General features: G+C 48.4%; 1 protein-coding gene across 1 annotated transcript in view; it reads left to right on the top strand.

The window, feature by feature from the left end:
- LOC141278625 (cell adhesion molecule DSCAM) overlaps positions 1 to 13,163 on the top strand; it is a 106,836-nt gene that overhangs the window by 82,240 nt on the left and 11,433 nt on the right. Inside the window, exons 14-15 of the mRNA XM_073804524.1 lie at positions 3,218 to 3,415; positions 4,745 to 5,047. Of these exons, the coding sequence (XP_073660625.1) occupies positions 3,218 to 3,415; positions 4,745 to 5,047 (501 nt within the window). The remainder of the gene's footprint in view (positions 1 to 3,217; positions 3,416 to 4,744; positions 5,048 to 13,163) is intronic.

Raw genomic sequence — 13,163 nt, 5'->3', positions numbered from 1 at the left:
TCAATGAGCAGAAGCTTAATTCAGGTTCAGACCCAATGCTGAAAGGCCAAGAATTATTTATATCACTTACCCCTAATTCCTTTGTTGTTTAGCAAGCATAACGCCTCATCACTAGATTTTATTTATATTAGGGTGCTGGGGACCCAAATAAAATACTTTCTGTGCAGGGACCGTAAACCCCAACATTTATTTGGTTAATAGATTAACTAGGAAGGTCTACGAAGGAGGCCACTGAGTGGAATCCAAGTAAAATTTTTATTTTAGCTGCTATCTCAGAAACTATGCTACAGAAAAGTTCAACTCAGGTACCAAACAGCTCCAAAAACCTGATTATTCAAAAATGTGTCAACTCCTGAGTATTCTACCTACAAGGACAATTTTGCCTGTAGAATGCTTGCTTAGAACAGAACGAAGTGCATTTCAAGGAAAGTAATATCATGACCTATATTCCCAATATTATCAGGCCACTGGTAAAGCTGTCCTCATCTAGGAAAAAAAAAAAGAGGGGGCGGGGAATAATGAACAAAGTTAACTTGAAAAGACTTCTGGCTTGAATAGTGCCACTTGACCATGGAACTCTCCAGATAGGGTCATCTCAGTGGGAAAAGGGGCTATGGAGGGGGGCAAGGTCTCTGCCCCACCGTTGGTGGGTGAGCTGGACAGGAGGAAACACAGGTGAGGGTTTGGGGAGTTGAGGAAGTTGTGTCCCGGAAGTGATACTATCAAACTGACCCCCTCTTCCACAAGCATCCAGGCCTGTAGTAAAACTGATCCACAGCTGGACTTACAGGAAACTTAAGGGAGAATAAAAATAAGAACCCTCAAAACTTATGTAAGGGACTGGGTAATTTTCTGGAAAAGATTCATTAGTATTTAAATAACAAGCTCCACTCTTTAAGCTCCACTTATCACATCCACAGTGCCTGGAAGACATTTAGCCTCCTACCCAGGAGAATGCTTTTCTATCTCTTTGAGGATCTCTTTCCTAGCATTTCAGCAGAGAAACCCAATTATCATTTATACCTTGCTGTCCAGAGAGCTTGGCTCTCCAGCATAACTCATTTACATTCTAATCAAGGCCGTGAAAAACCTTCCAGTAAAGTCTTCCGTGGAATTTTGCAAGTAACGGATGAAATGAGGCTGGAAATCAATGCCCCCGAGAATTATGCACCAAGACAGAGCATTTTGATGACCCAGGAAATCTTAATAGGTATCGACTGAGCTGCCATCATTAGGCTTTTCTCTCCAGCATTGTGGAGTGATGGATTAGGTTCAAAGTCCGATAACTAGAAACTGGCAAAAAGGAAAATCCTCCAATTTAAAAAGAAAGTCATTTCACCGGGGTCCCATGACCCTGCCTAGAATCATAAATGAGCCAGTGTCATGCAGATACAGCACCAGGACTCCTAGGTGTCAAGGGTGAGGACACGCACGGCCGAGTAATGGGCAATCTTGGACTGACAGGTGGGGTCTTGGGCTCCGTTCCTGCCATTTAATAGCTGTGTCGCTTCTCCTCCCTGAGCTCCCATTGTGTCAGCCATAAAGCCGCCCTGAGCTATGTGTGTTCGTCCAGGGAGGTCTGTGTGCCGGGGAGCGCAGCGGGCTCTGTGGGATGATTGGAGGATGAACGCCCTTGCCTCTGTCCTGCAGAGACTTGCAGGTTCAGGAGAGCGCATAAGTGAGTCGGTGTCATCAGGCCACAGTTGTCTCTCTCAGTTCTGTTCCTGCGAAACTGCTCCATTAGTGATAAGCAGTCAGCACAGACTGCTGTGTTTAGAAGTGGCCAGATCATTTTCGAAATATTACTACATAAAGTTCCTCTTTGAAAAGCAGAGAATTCAAAAATGGAAAAGGACCTTATGTGGCCTTCAGGCTGGAGCCCCAGAAAAATCATTCCAGGTAACTGAGCCTCTCCCCTTTTCCACAGAATTCTAGAAAAGGGAACATTGCCAACTCCAGTGTCCAATGTTCTGTACTGTTGGAACATGTTTTTTTGTTAGCTAAGAGTTGAGCTAAGAACTCAGTCCACCCCCTTGACCTCTTGCCTCTGTTTCCAAATTTAGAGACAATGAAACCCATCTGGCTCCATCCAGTGTGTCCATAAACCTCTATGTTTCTGAAGATGGGAGACCTGTGACATCCAGATATGCGATGACCCTTTGTTCTCCACATTGAATAACCCAGGTCTTGGTCACAGTTCAGACAGTTCCATTGAAGAGATGCTACCATGTGCAAAGGGATAAGAAAGTGTTCAGATATAAGGGGATCTTCCCTCTTCCCTCTGCTCTGAGGACTTGCAATTTAGTTGATGAACAAAAGTCATACTCGAGGCAGTGAGTGAATACAAGACAACAATCTATACAGGAGACAGCTGCTTGCTTTCCTGGGGCTGCTATAACAATGTGCCACAAACTGGGTGGCTTAAAAGAACTGAAATTTATTTTCTCACAGTTCCGCTAGTTAGAAGTCCAAACTCAAGCTGTCCTCAGGGCCATGCCCCCCGTGAAGCCTGTAGGGGAGGACCCTTCCTCGCCTCTTCCTAGTTTCTGGTGGTGGCCTCAGGGCTCCTTGGCCCAGCTGCAGCCCTCCAGTCTCTGCTTCCATAGCCCCACGGGGCTCTCCCCTCCTTGTCTGTCTCCTCATCTTGCTACGATCCCAGTCATGTTGGATCCAGGGCCCACCCTACTCCAGTCTGACCTCATCTGGACTAATTACACCTGCAGTGACCCTATTTCCGAATAAGATCGATCTGAGGTTCTGCGGTTAGGATGTGGACGTATCTTTTCTGCAGGGGACACAATTCAACCTGTAACAACAGCTCGAGGTAACACTTAGGAAGGAAGCCACATTAGAGCGTATTTGGCTGCACTCTCTCCTCTTACAGAAGGTGGTGATTCTCAGGAAGTTTACGTGATACAAGGCGGGGTCATGAAACTATTAAGATCCAAAAGCAAGACCCAAATCCGTTTGGAGTCCTGAGTCCAAATCTGATATTCTTCCCCAACGGGGCTTGTTTAAGTGCTGAAGTATCACCTGAATGTTTCAGACCATAGAGGAGAGGAAGCCAGTACTCTGGACAGGGGTAGTCAGGGAGAGCTTCCCGGAGGCATGAGCCCTGCTGAGTGGATCATAGCGCTGGGTCGGGAGAACCCCGCTCAACACCATGATCACGACTGACCACCCTCCTAGACACAAACCTCGTTCTGGTTCTTCTCAGATCCCACCACCAGGAGGAACGCGAAGGCTGGGCCCACAGCGAGAAACCGGTACGCCAGCCAATGGACCCTCAACAGACCCCACCCCACCGTTTCAACACACACCCTCACCACTGACTGGAGGCTGCCAACACCCAGGGCTGCGGGGTCCATGGACAAGGAGAGTGACAGTTACAGCGTCAGCCCCTCCCAAGACACAGGTAAGGCCTGCGTGCCTCCTTCTCTATCCCGGGACAAGTAGGGCCCACACCCTGGGTTTCAGGGCCCTACCTGTTCCCTTTCAAGGTCAATTTCAAATTGCTAGACCATTTACCTAACAGGTACCGATACAGCTGTACTGCATTGACCGTGTCCAGGGTCCAGTGAATTCCGCAAAGCAGAGCCAAAGGAGTCTAGTTTGCAGGCGTCCCGGATCTCAGACTCACACGGTTCCCTCTCCTTTTCCTTCCTGCCCTGTCGAGAGAGACATAGAAATTTCTACATTGTTCTCCCTCAAGATTACAATCATTCTGATTATACTCTGAGGGCATCTCACCCACTACTATCTCCAGGATTAAGACATTGCACTTGAAGTTACATGACAAGGTCATAGCACCCCCTATAGGGAACACGGCAGACCCGTTTGACAATTAAACAGGGGTTGATTATAAGGTAAGCCATTCCTACCGTACCATCCACCACCAAGATCTCACTCTGCAGAGAAGACAGAGCCTAAGAATAGCACTGGGTTGCCCACCCCACCAATCTAAAAGTTTGAAAAGAAATGATACCTAAACTTAAGAGCTGTAGGAAATTTTAATCCTCATTTTCTTTTGTGCTGGATGATATGCTCCAAAAATAGTCTCAAAGGCGGCGTGTCACCATGTTCGTTTATTTTCATGGCAGTTACTCCTCTTACAAGAACCTCAGAGTTCCACAGAGGTGACTTCAGAACTTTTGAGTGGGTTTAAAATGCAGAGAGTCCTCTATCCAAGATGCTCCTTTTATGGTTCTAGAGGTTTCCTGGTCCCTGTAAAGGGTGCCACACACAAAGAATGAGTCCCAGGGTCAGAAGTCATTTGGCTTAGTGAGCAATTCCGTGCAGTCACATCTTCATCTCTAACCATCATCCTGTCTTCCTGCCACACAGAGGCCAGAGGAGCTGAGTGCAGAGTTCAGATCATTCCTGCCAGTGAAAGACTCTCTGTGGTCCAGGGGCAGGGAAGGGGCCACTGCAGTTCATTTGCACCACATTCCCAGCTGTCTTAACTAAAAGCAGAATTTTTTCAGGGGGATGTATTACTGATCTATGGCAGTGTCCCAGGCTGGGGACATCTGACTCCAGAGATTCTGTTGACACCCCGAGCCACATGGCTGAGGATCATGAAGGTGGCCTTACAGTGACAAAGGCAGTCCTCAGACAGAGACCAGGCACCCCTGCCGGGCTACCCAGTGACTGGAAGAAATAGACACAAGCCCAGAGCGCCACCCAGTCAGTGCAGACTCACGGTGACACATCACCCGTCTTGTTTTCTCTTTTCACGGCACAGATCGAGCGCGAAGCAGCATGGTCTCCACAGAAAGTGCCTCTTCCACTTACGAAGAACTGGCCAGGGCCTACGAACATGCCAAGATGGAAGAGCAGCTGAGGCACGCCAAGTTCACCATCACGGAGTGCTTCATCTCAGACACATCGTCCGAGCAGTTGACGGCAGGGACAAATGAGTACACAGACAGTCTGACCTCCAGCACCCCTTCAGAATCGGGGATCTGCAGGTTCACCGCATCTCCCCCCAAACCTCAGGATGGAGGACGCGTGATGAACATGGCGGTCCCGAAGGCGCATCGGCCAGGTGAGGCGAGACACGTGTGGACCAGCGGTCGGGGAAGCTCGTCTTCCCAAGTCACACTGGTCTGTTGTGAAAGCCCTTGTTGGTATTCACACTGGGTCTTCTGTTTAGTGACTGCTGCATAACGCACCACCCCAAAGCTTGATCATTTGTTTCGAAACAATGATCATTTGTTTCGTTCTTGAGTCCGAAGTTGAATCAGGGCTTCGTGGGGACACGCCTCTCGGTTCCGGCCGTGTCGATGGGGGAGCTCAGTCATGGATAGAGGAGCCACGTTCCAAACGGCTCACTCACCTGGAGGGTTGATGCTGGCCGCAGCCTCCCTACACAGGTTTCTCCACGAGGTGGCTTGTGCATCCTTATGTCATGGTGACTCCGTTCTAAGAGCCACTGTCCCAAGAGAGACAGTGGAAATAGCCAGTTCCTTAAGGTTGGGCCTGAAAACCGACCCATCACTTCTGCCATATTCTGTTGTTCAAGCAACCCCAGAGCTCTGGGAGCCCAGATTCTAGAAAAGGAGATCGCCACCACATGAGGAGTATCGAAGATATGGGGGTGATGTTTTAACACTGCCGTGCTGTGGGTTTCAGAAGGAGAGCGGTCTTACCAGGGAGCCAGCCTTTGGCACTTGGCTTCCCTGAGTTACCCAAAGTGACAGTAAATGGCTAGTGTCAGGTCGGCCAGTAGTTTGGTGTCTGCCTTGAGCAGTATTCTGGGTGTGTGGATGGGAGCTGCAAACCCTAAGACCTGCAGGGCCTGGCAGATCATGTAAGTGAAGAAGGTGGGGGGCAGGGTAAAGGGATGGATGGTGACATGGAGAACTCAAGAGCTGAGTGACTGTCTAGGGGAAAAGGACTCTAGCAGCCTCCTGCCCAGTGATCCCGAGTGGAAACTGGGGCCCACGTGAGCGAGTTTCAGAAATTTTGGTGTTATACGGCGACTCACACTTTTCAAGTGTTTGCTCAGATACGTGCAAACCATTGTACGGGGCAAATGAAACACGTCTTTAGTTTGGATCTGAACCACGGCAGCCGGTTGTAGTTGTCTTCTGAAGAATCACTTTTTCTTTTTCACCCTGAAGTACCTGTCTGTAGACTTGACTTTGTGCACTGGCCTATCCATTCTTGTGGAATCCAGTTTTATTTCTCGTCTTCCCATTTTCTGAACACTGCTACAGGTTCTATTTCAAAAATATATCTTCATTTTAAATCCCCACGATTCCTTTGGGCTTTATGGCATAAGGCCAAGCTGAAATGAGCTTTATAAATACATAAAGATATATAAAATAAGAATTGTCTATCCAGCAACTCATCTTCCAAACTGAGTCAAGATCCGCACCAACCTCGTGTCAAGAACGGTAGCTTCATTTATTTCCGTGCTCTCTACCTCCTCAGGGAGAAGACTTTATTTGTCAGTGTTTTTATTCAAGGGCTTTTTGTGGTTGGCATTTATTGGCAAGGCAGATGCAGCAAATGTAGGAGAAATGCCATAGCATTTTGTGGCTGTAAACCTCGAGAGTAAGGAAGACGAGAGAGGAGAAAATGAGCCAGTGGACAGGTTGTTTAGTCTCGCTGGGCTGCAGTTGGCTCATCTGTAAAATGGGCTCAAGTGTAAAATGGGCATGGCATCGACACCCACCATCTGGGGTTTGTGTAAGCTGTATGTCGCCTGATGCAGGCGTCAGCAGCATTAGTTGTAGCTTCTGTTGTCGCCTTGTTGACTTGTTGTCAGGGGTCCCACGGTGACTCCAATGATGGTCTGCAGATGTACTACTCTCCCCCCTCTTCCTTCTTTGGTTTATTTTCCTTCCACGGCCATTGATTCCCTGAGAGCATCCGCCTCATTTGTGTATCAATATCACCCAGTTAAGTATAGGCATCACGCTTCCATCTGAGATACGTGCCATGCTTCCCCTTGTGTAGAACCAGCTCCTAGGTTAAATGTCCTCTGTGTGCTGGTCTTGAAATCATTAAAGGTTCGTATCGTTTTGGTGGCTTGTTGTTCATCATGTTGGATTTTCCTGTTGAAAAAAAATGTTTGAACTGTTTTCATGATATTGTTGCCTAGACCCACCAGAACAACTGAGAGATCACAAGTAAGGTACTATTGTCATAATATGCTATTTAGACTAACAGGATTTTATAACTGTAGATATGAATAACTTTTTAAATCCTTATGAATTCTAATGCCCACAAACATTGTTTCGTCCACTCTAAATGATGTATTATTATTACTGGACATTTCATATGCTTTTAGAAAAATATTTCATCCTTCTGGAAGCCTTTCTGTTGCTCCTTTATAATGGAACCAAATTCAACACAGGGCACAAAACCTAAAGTTACAGTTTATTATCCTGCTGACTGGAGACTATGTCAAAATTAGCAGTTCCTTGAACAGGGCTTCCAAACCAAAGTCTTTACCTGTGTTCCCTTGTGTTTCTAGATGCTATCAGTCATCCAAATCTCTGGATATCTTTCTCCTTACCATCAGTTCTTTTCTGATGAGGTTTTTTTTTTTTTTTTTTCTGTTTACAGCCCCAAGCTTTTAAATTCTCTACAAATCAGGACTAAGCGAAATGAATTTGGCCAGATGGTGGCTGCAGGAAAATAGGAAATATGTCTTAGTTATCTGTATATTTCTCTCCTGGTGTCTAGCAGATATCTGGCAGCATAGCGAATGTTCAAGAAATATTTTTAACCAGCTTAATGATATTGAATGTGTATACCTAACACTGTGTCTGATGTAGAGCAGGTGTTTAATAAATGTTATTGAATGAATGAATATATCATGATTGTGAAGATGACAAGATTGGCCGATTGGTTCAAATATGACAATGGTTAGAAATTATTAAATAGAAACTATTTCCATCTTTAAAAACAAAAGACAAAGCAAACAAACTAACTCTCTATTCCTCTGAGAAATAGCTGGAAAATTTAACAGCTTCTTTTCCTCTCGGCCAAGGTGGCTTCTCGTACTTCGGTTACGAGAGCTACTTTTGGTTTCAGGTAGCATCTGGAGCCAGTTTCTGATGTTCTTGGATTACTACTGCTTCTCTATTCATGATGCTTATCCTGTGCGATCAAGAGATGCCACGGCAGGAAGCTACTTAAATCAATTTAAGGCTTCAAATCTGCAACCTCATGCAGCCTGGCCCCGCCAGCAGCACGGGAAGTGTCCACCCCTTCTGATCTCCTCCCTGAGATGCTGGGACCCCAGCCTTAAACGTCTGCACCTCACTGACCCCCTGCTCCTCCGCCGTGATGAATGCAGGGGGGGTTTTCCGGTTGGAAATGGCCGTTGCTTGCCACCAACTTATTGGTTCTCTGAACAACCAGTTATACGAAGCAGTTTGAGGATTTTAATTTTAAGATCAACTCATCACATACCTCACGCTCCCCTGGGGGGGTGTGTTTAAAGGGAGAGAAGAGAGTGGAGTGAGAGACAGGGCTCCCACCTGAAGGACCAGCCAGCCTCTGCTCAGGTCACGTCCCCTGCAAAGGCTGGCCTTGTTCTCAGCTGTCGTGTGCACATGTCATGTACGCACGCACACGTGCACACACACGGACACACACGCACAAGGCTTGAGTTCCCCTGGCCTTTACCCTTCTAGAGATGGCCCTGCTCCTTCCCGCCCACCCCCCCTGCCTCCCCGCCTTTCCTCCAGTGTGTATTTTCTGGCTTCCACTCCACACCTAGCCCTGTTTTCGGAGCTGGGGATACAACGGCTGACAGGACCCACGAAAACCCCGCTTGGAAGGAGCTTATGTTCCTGGGGGGAGACAGACACTTATCAAGTAAACAAATAGTATTGTTTCAGATCATGGTCAGCGCTGGGAAGGGAAGTAAACCAGGAAGGGGATAAAGTCTGGCAGGAGGTACTTAGGAGAAGATGGTCAGGGGAGTCCTCTCAGAAGCAGTGAGACGTGAGCTGAGACCTCAGTGGTGGACGGGCAGGGAGACCCGGGCAGAGACCCTGAGAAACGGGTCCACGCGGAGGGAAGAGCAGAGATAAAGGCCGGCAGACAGCAATGAGCTTGGCATCCACAGCACAGAAAGTTTCCTTCCATCCAAGCTGTGTTTGAAAGGTGCAGACTTTCAAACACTCCCCCAGAATTTAAACTCAGAAAGACCCCCCGGGGCCATGAAGCAACATCTCCGGGTATTCACGCAGCTCTAGGTAGACCTTAACATTCGAATGGGCTCATTCTGACTCCCTCCTAGAAAACCAAACCTTTCTGATGTGCATTTGCAATTCTGTCTTCTTAAGGACCGGCCTGTAAATTCAGTCTGTTCTTTGTCGCTGTCCCTCAGACACAGAAAGCGATGGCGGGACTTGTTCTGAGGGTCCCGAGCTTGGAACCCTGAACGCGTTTGCCTTTCCTAGCCATCTCCTCCCCCCTGCACGGGGTACAGGTGCCGAGCTTTCCTCCGACCTTGCCACGTGCTCTGGCTGTTTCACTGTGGCCGCAGCTATGTGGAGATTTTCTCTTTTGTTCTCACTACATTCTCTCTGACTTCTGAGTCCATTGGCGGCTCGCTGCTTTCCTAGGTGGACATATTGCCGTTCTGCTCTCATTGTTGGGGAGCCTACAGGGGGTGGAAGTGAGGGGGAGACCTGGGTCTGTGACAGAGGGGCAGGATGGCCACCTGTGTCCTGCTGAGTGACCAGAAGACGGCTCTGGATTCCAGTGCGTGGATGACACGCAGAGAGGCTCACCACCATGAAGGAAAGTCCACTGCATCTCCAGAAGGGCCCTGTCAAAACACAAATGTCATACACTTGTTTGTTCAACCCATCTCTACTGAGCATCTTCCCTGTAAAAATACCGTGCCAGGTATTACCTGAAGACATCAAAGTGTTAGTATGTTAAACCAACACTTCCCACAGTCTCCTTGTTTATCAGAATAGCACATAGTGTCACAGACAGCAGACAAAGTGTCCCAAAGACGGGTCATTGAGGAGGTCCAAGAAACAAGGCAAAACCCAGCTTATGGAAGACAGACACCCCCTCCCACACACACAAACACACACACACATACACACACACACACACACACACACACACAGCCCAGTGAGGTGTCACCACAAGCCAGAAGTGACCTGAAGGTCCTGGAAATATACAAAGGGTAAAAAATATACAGCAAGGACCAGCATCTCTCAGTGTGGTCCCGTGTGGACCCTTGAGACCAAGGTCTCAAGCATCCTATTCCCAGACTAGGAAGCAACAAGCCAGAATTCAAGTCATTCAGTCAACACCCTCATGTTAAAAATCCCTTCTTTGCCTTCCCACTGCTTTCAGGGTAAAGACCCCCAAGGCTCTGAGAGGCCAGCCCCCCCTTCCCCACCAGTCATGACCCCCCTGATCTCCAGGCCCCAACTCTCTGGCCTCCTAAATTCCACCAACATAGATGTCCTTTGCCTGACATCATCTCGTTCCAGGTGAACTAGTCCTTCTTGGGATGAGTCAAGATGAGCGGGGTTATTGACACGGGGCTGCTAGCCTCGCAGTTGAACAGGCTAAGACCCCAGCCAGGGCTTCTCCTTGGGGGTCCTCGGTGTGTGAGTCCCTGACGGTGTCACGTGACCCTCACGGACCCTTCCCCACTGGGGGCCCCAAATGCCCCAACATGTTCCCAGCTCGCCTACCTTCTGAGCAGATTTTCCAATCCTGCTTTTTATCCAGAATTACTCTCTTTCAGAAGAATCATGAGCACAACAAACTCAAAGCCCCACTTTATACCTCAGTGTAGTTTTTAAAGTCCACCAGCAAGTAGGATCACAATAACAACGAGCCCTTAACAATGCATGAAGCCTCCCAAGTACGAGCCAAGAATGGTAATAGAGTCCACTGACGCGGACTTCCGATAACCATCTCACATTACTTATTTAGAGTTTTTCCTGGTTGCCGTTTGGGAGTGAAGATTCATTTACCAAGAAGGGTTCATTTACAAGTTTTCATTACTGCTCTGACATTAATATTAAACTGGAAAAGTGTTAGATCTGGTCAGCCTCGGGTGTGCGCGGACTACACGCTCCCCTTTGTAACTAGCTCTTTGATGCCATAGTGTCGTTTCAAGTCTGTGTCGTTTTCATTGAAATTGCTGGAAGTCGAGGTAAGCATCCTTGGCTTCTTACCTTTACATCAGTATCCAGCTCCATCCAAGCACAGATGTAAAACCTTGTTAGAAGTTGATGAAAGTTCCTTTTCTTGTGTCCCCAGAGGAGACTGAAGCCCACAGGGACCCTGCTTCACTTTCATTCTGCACAAATTTTTTGTGAAAGCATGCAAGTGTTCTCACATTTGCTGACTATAAAGAATCGCCCAGCCAGAAGAAGAAGGATATTGCAATGCGCCTTGGAATTTCAGGCTCCCAAAAATGCATTCATGTGTCCCTTATTCATCCTCAAATTCCAGGCACCTCCAAGTTCGCAGGTGCTGGACCAGTTTTCCCAGGTGAGATGGTTCAGAGCATAAGAAAGACTCTTTCAGGATTACAGGTTTTCATTAGAAATTATCAGGCCCGTTTCCCTTGACTAAAGGAAAGAGCTAAAGCTCAAAGGGCTCACAGAACTATTTGAGGCAGAGGCAGGATTTCAAGGCAAGACTCAGCTCTCTCTCACTCACACCCTGCCCGTTGCTCTGAGCCCACCACCCTAGTCAGGTCAGGTCGGACACAGGCCATCTAACTGCTGTTCCATCGGATGCACCCCTTACCTTCCTCCACAAAGAACTGAGGAGGTCATTCCTTGTGGATTAGGAGAGGCAGAGGAGTACCATTCCCTATGCTGACTGAATCTGATGGTTTTCAAGTAAAAGTAAAGTGAAATCAGGATCCGCGTGGAACTTGGACCATGTAAGCTAGGATTTTGCAACAGCAGCGCATAATATCTGGGGTTGGGTGATGCTCTGTGGTGGAGGCTGCCCTGGGCATCATAGGACGTTGCCACGTGCCCCCTGGAGGGCAAAATCACCCTCAGCTGAGAACCGCTGTTCTCGACTATAGGTTTTCTTTCCCCAGGGTGCACGTGGCCAGAGGCGGGAACTGTTGTCTGAGCCAGATTCACAGACTGCAGGTCCATTACAGGGTTTCTGAATTGATCCGTTCTTGTTCGGAGTCGGGATTGATTTTGCCATTTTCCTTCCAAAGCTAAAATGCATTCAAATGTTGCATGTGAGTCTGAATAGATTGAGAAGGTTCAGGAAGTTTTGCTTTCCTGATAGGAAGGCAGGGGGGTGTCTTCTGGCTTTCAGCGAAAAAGAGGCAGGTTTAACACAGCAGTTTTCCCACAGTCGGGCAGAGCAGGGCTTGGAGGCCCCCTGGGTGCAGGATAGCAAGCTTTGAGCTCGTATTTTCTGATGGATGTGGGATCGCCAGGGGAATCCATGCTAGTTCAAGGCCGGAGGGCTGGAGTTGTCATGGCGCCAGGAAGCGAAGTGGTTAGGGACCGACAGAGAAATGGATGCTGACTTATTTGCTGTGAACTTTCAGGGATATTAGTGGCACCAAAGGTCCCCAGAGGGCAGTGACAGGAGGATGAGAAATGGCCCATGATGTCAAATAATAAGACATAACATGGAAATAAAGGCTAAATCACCTCTCGTCCTTCAAGGAGTGAGTCAGGGCAGCGCCTGAGCTCCTCTGGCAGCCAGGTGTGAAGGGTGCAGTTTGTGGGCGGTGGGCTGATGAGACACGGGCCGGGGGATGCCCGGGGAGTGCAAGGCCCGGGGCGGGTGGGCTGTCGAGGCCAGGTGAGGAGAGAGGGCCAGCTCATGGTCTACAACCTACATCCCTTCCCACAGGGCTCGCTTCCCGGTCCTCTTAGCCATCATCCTGTGACTCGGTGACCTTGGCTTTTCTGTCTGTGTGGCGCTGTGTCTCTCACTTTCATCTCTCTTGGTCCTGTGTCTTCATGATTTCCCTCTGCTTCCCTCTGGGTGTGTGCTTCTCTGAACCCCTCTGTCTCTCTCTGTCCTCTCTGTTTTCTCTCTCCCCCATCTCTCTGTCTCTATCTCTCTGTCTCCCTCTCTGTCTCTGTCTCTCCCCCCATCTCTCTGTTTGTCTCTCTCTGTCTCTGTCTCTCTGTCTCCCCACCAGCCCTCCTCCCTCTCACCTCACC

Source organism: Tursiops truncatus, chromosome 4 (assembly GCF_011762595.2).
Source record: "Tursiops truncatus isolate mTurTru1 chromosome 4, mTurTru1.mat.Y, whole genome shotgun sequence".
NCBI lineage: Eukaryota > Metazoa > Chordata > Mammalia > Artiodactyla > Delphinidae > Tursiops > Tursiops truncatus.
The sequence above is the reverse complement of the archived record's forward strand: the minus strand, read 5'-3'. Positions and strand labels throughout refer to the sequence as shown.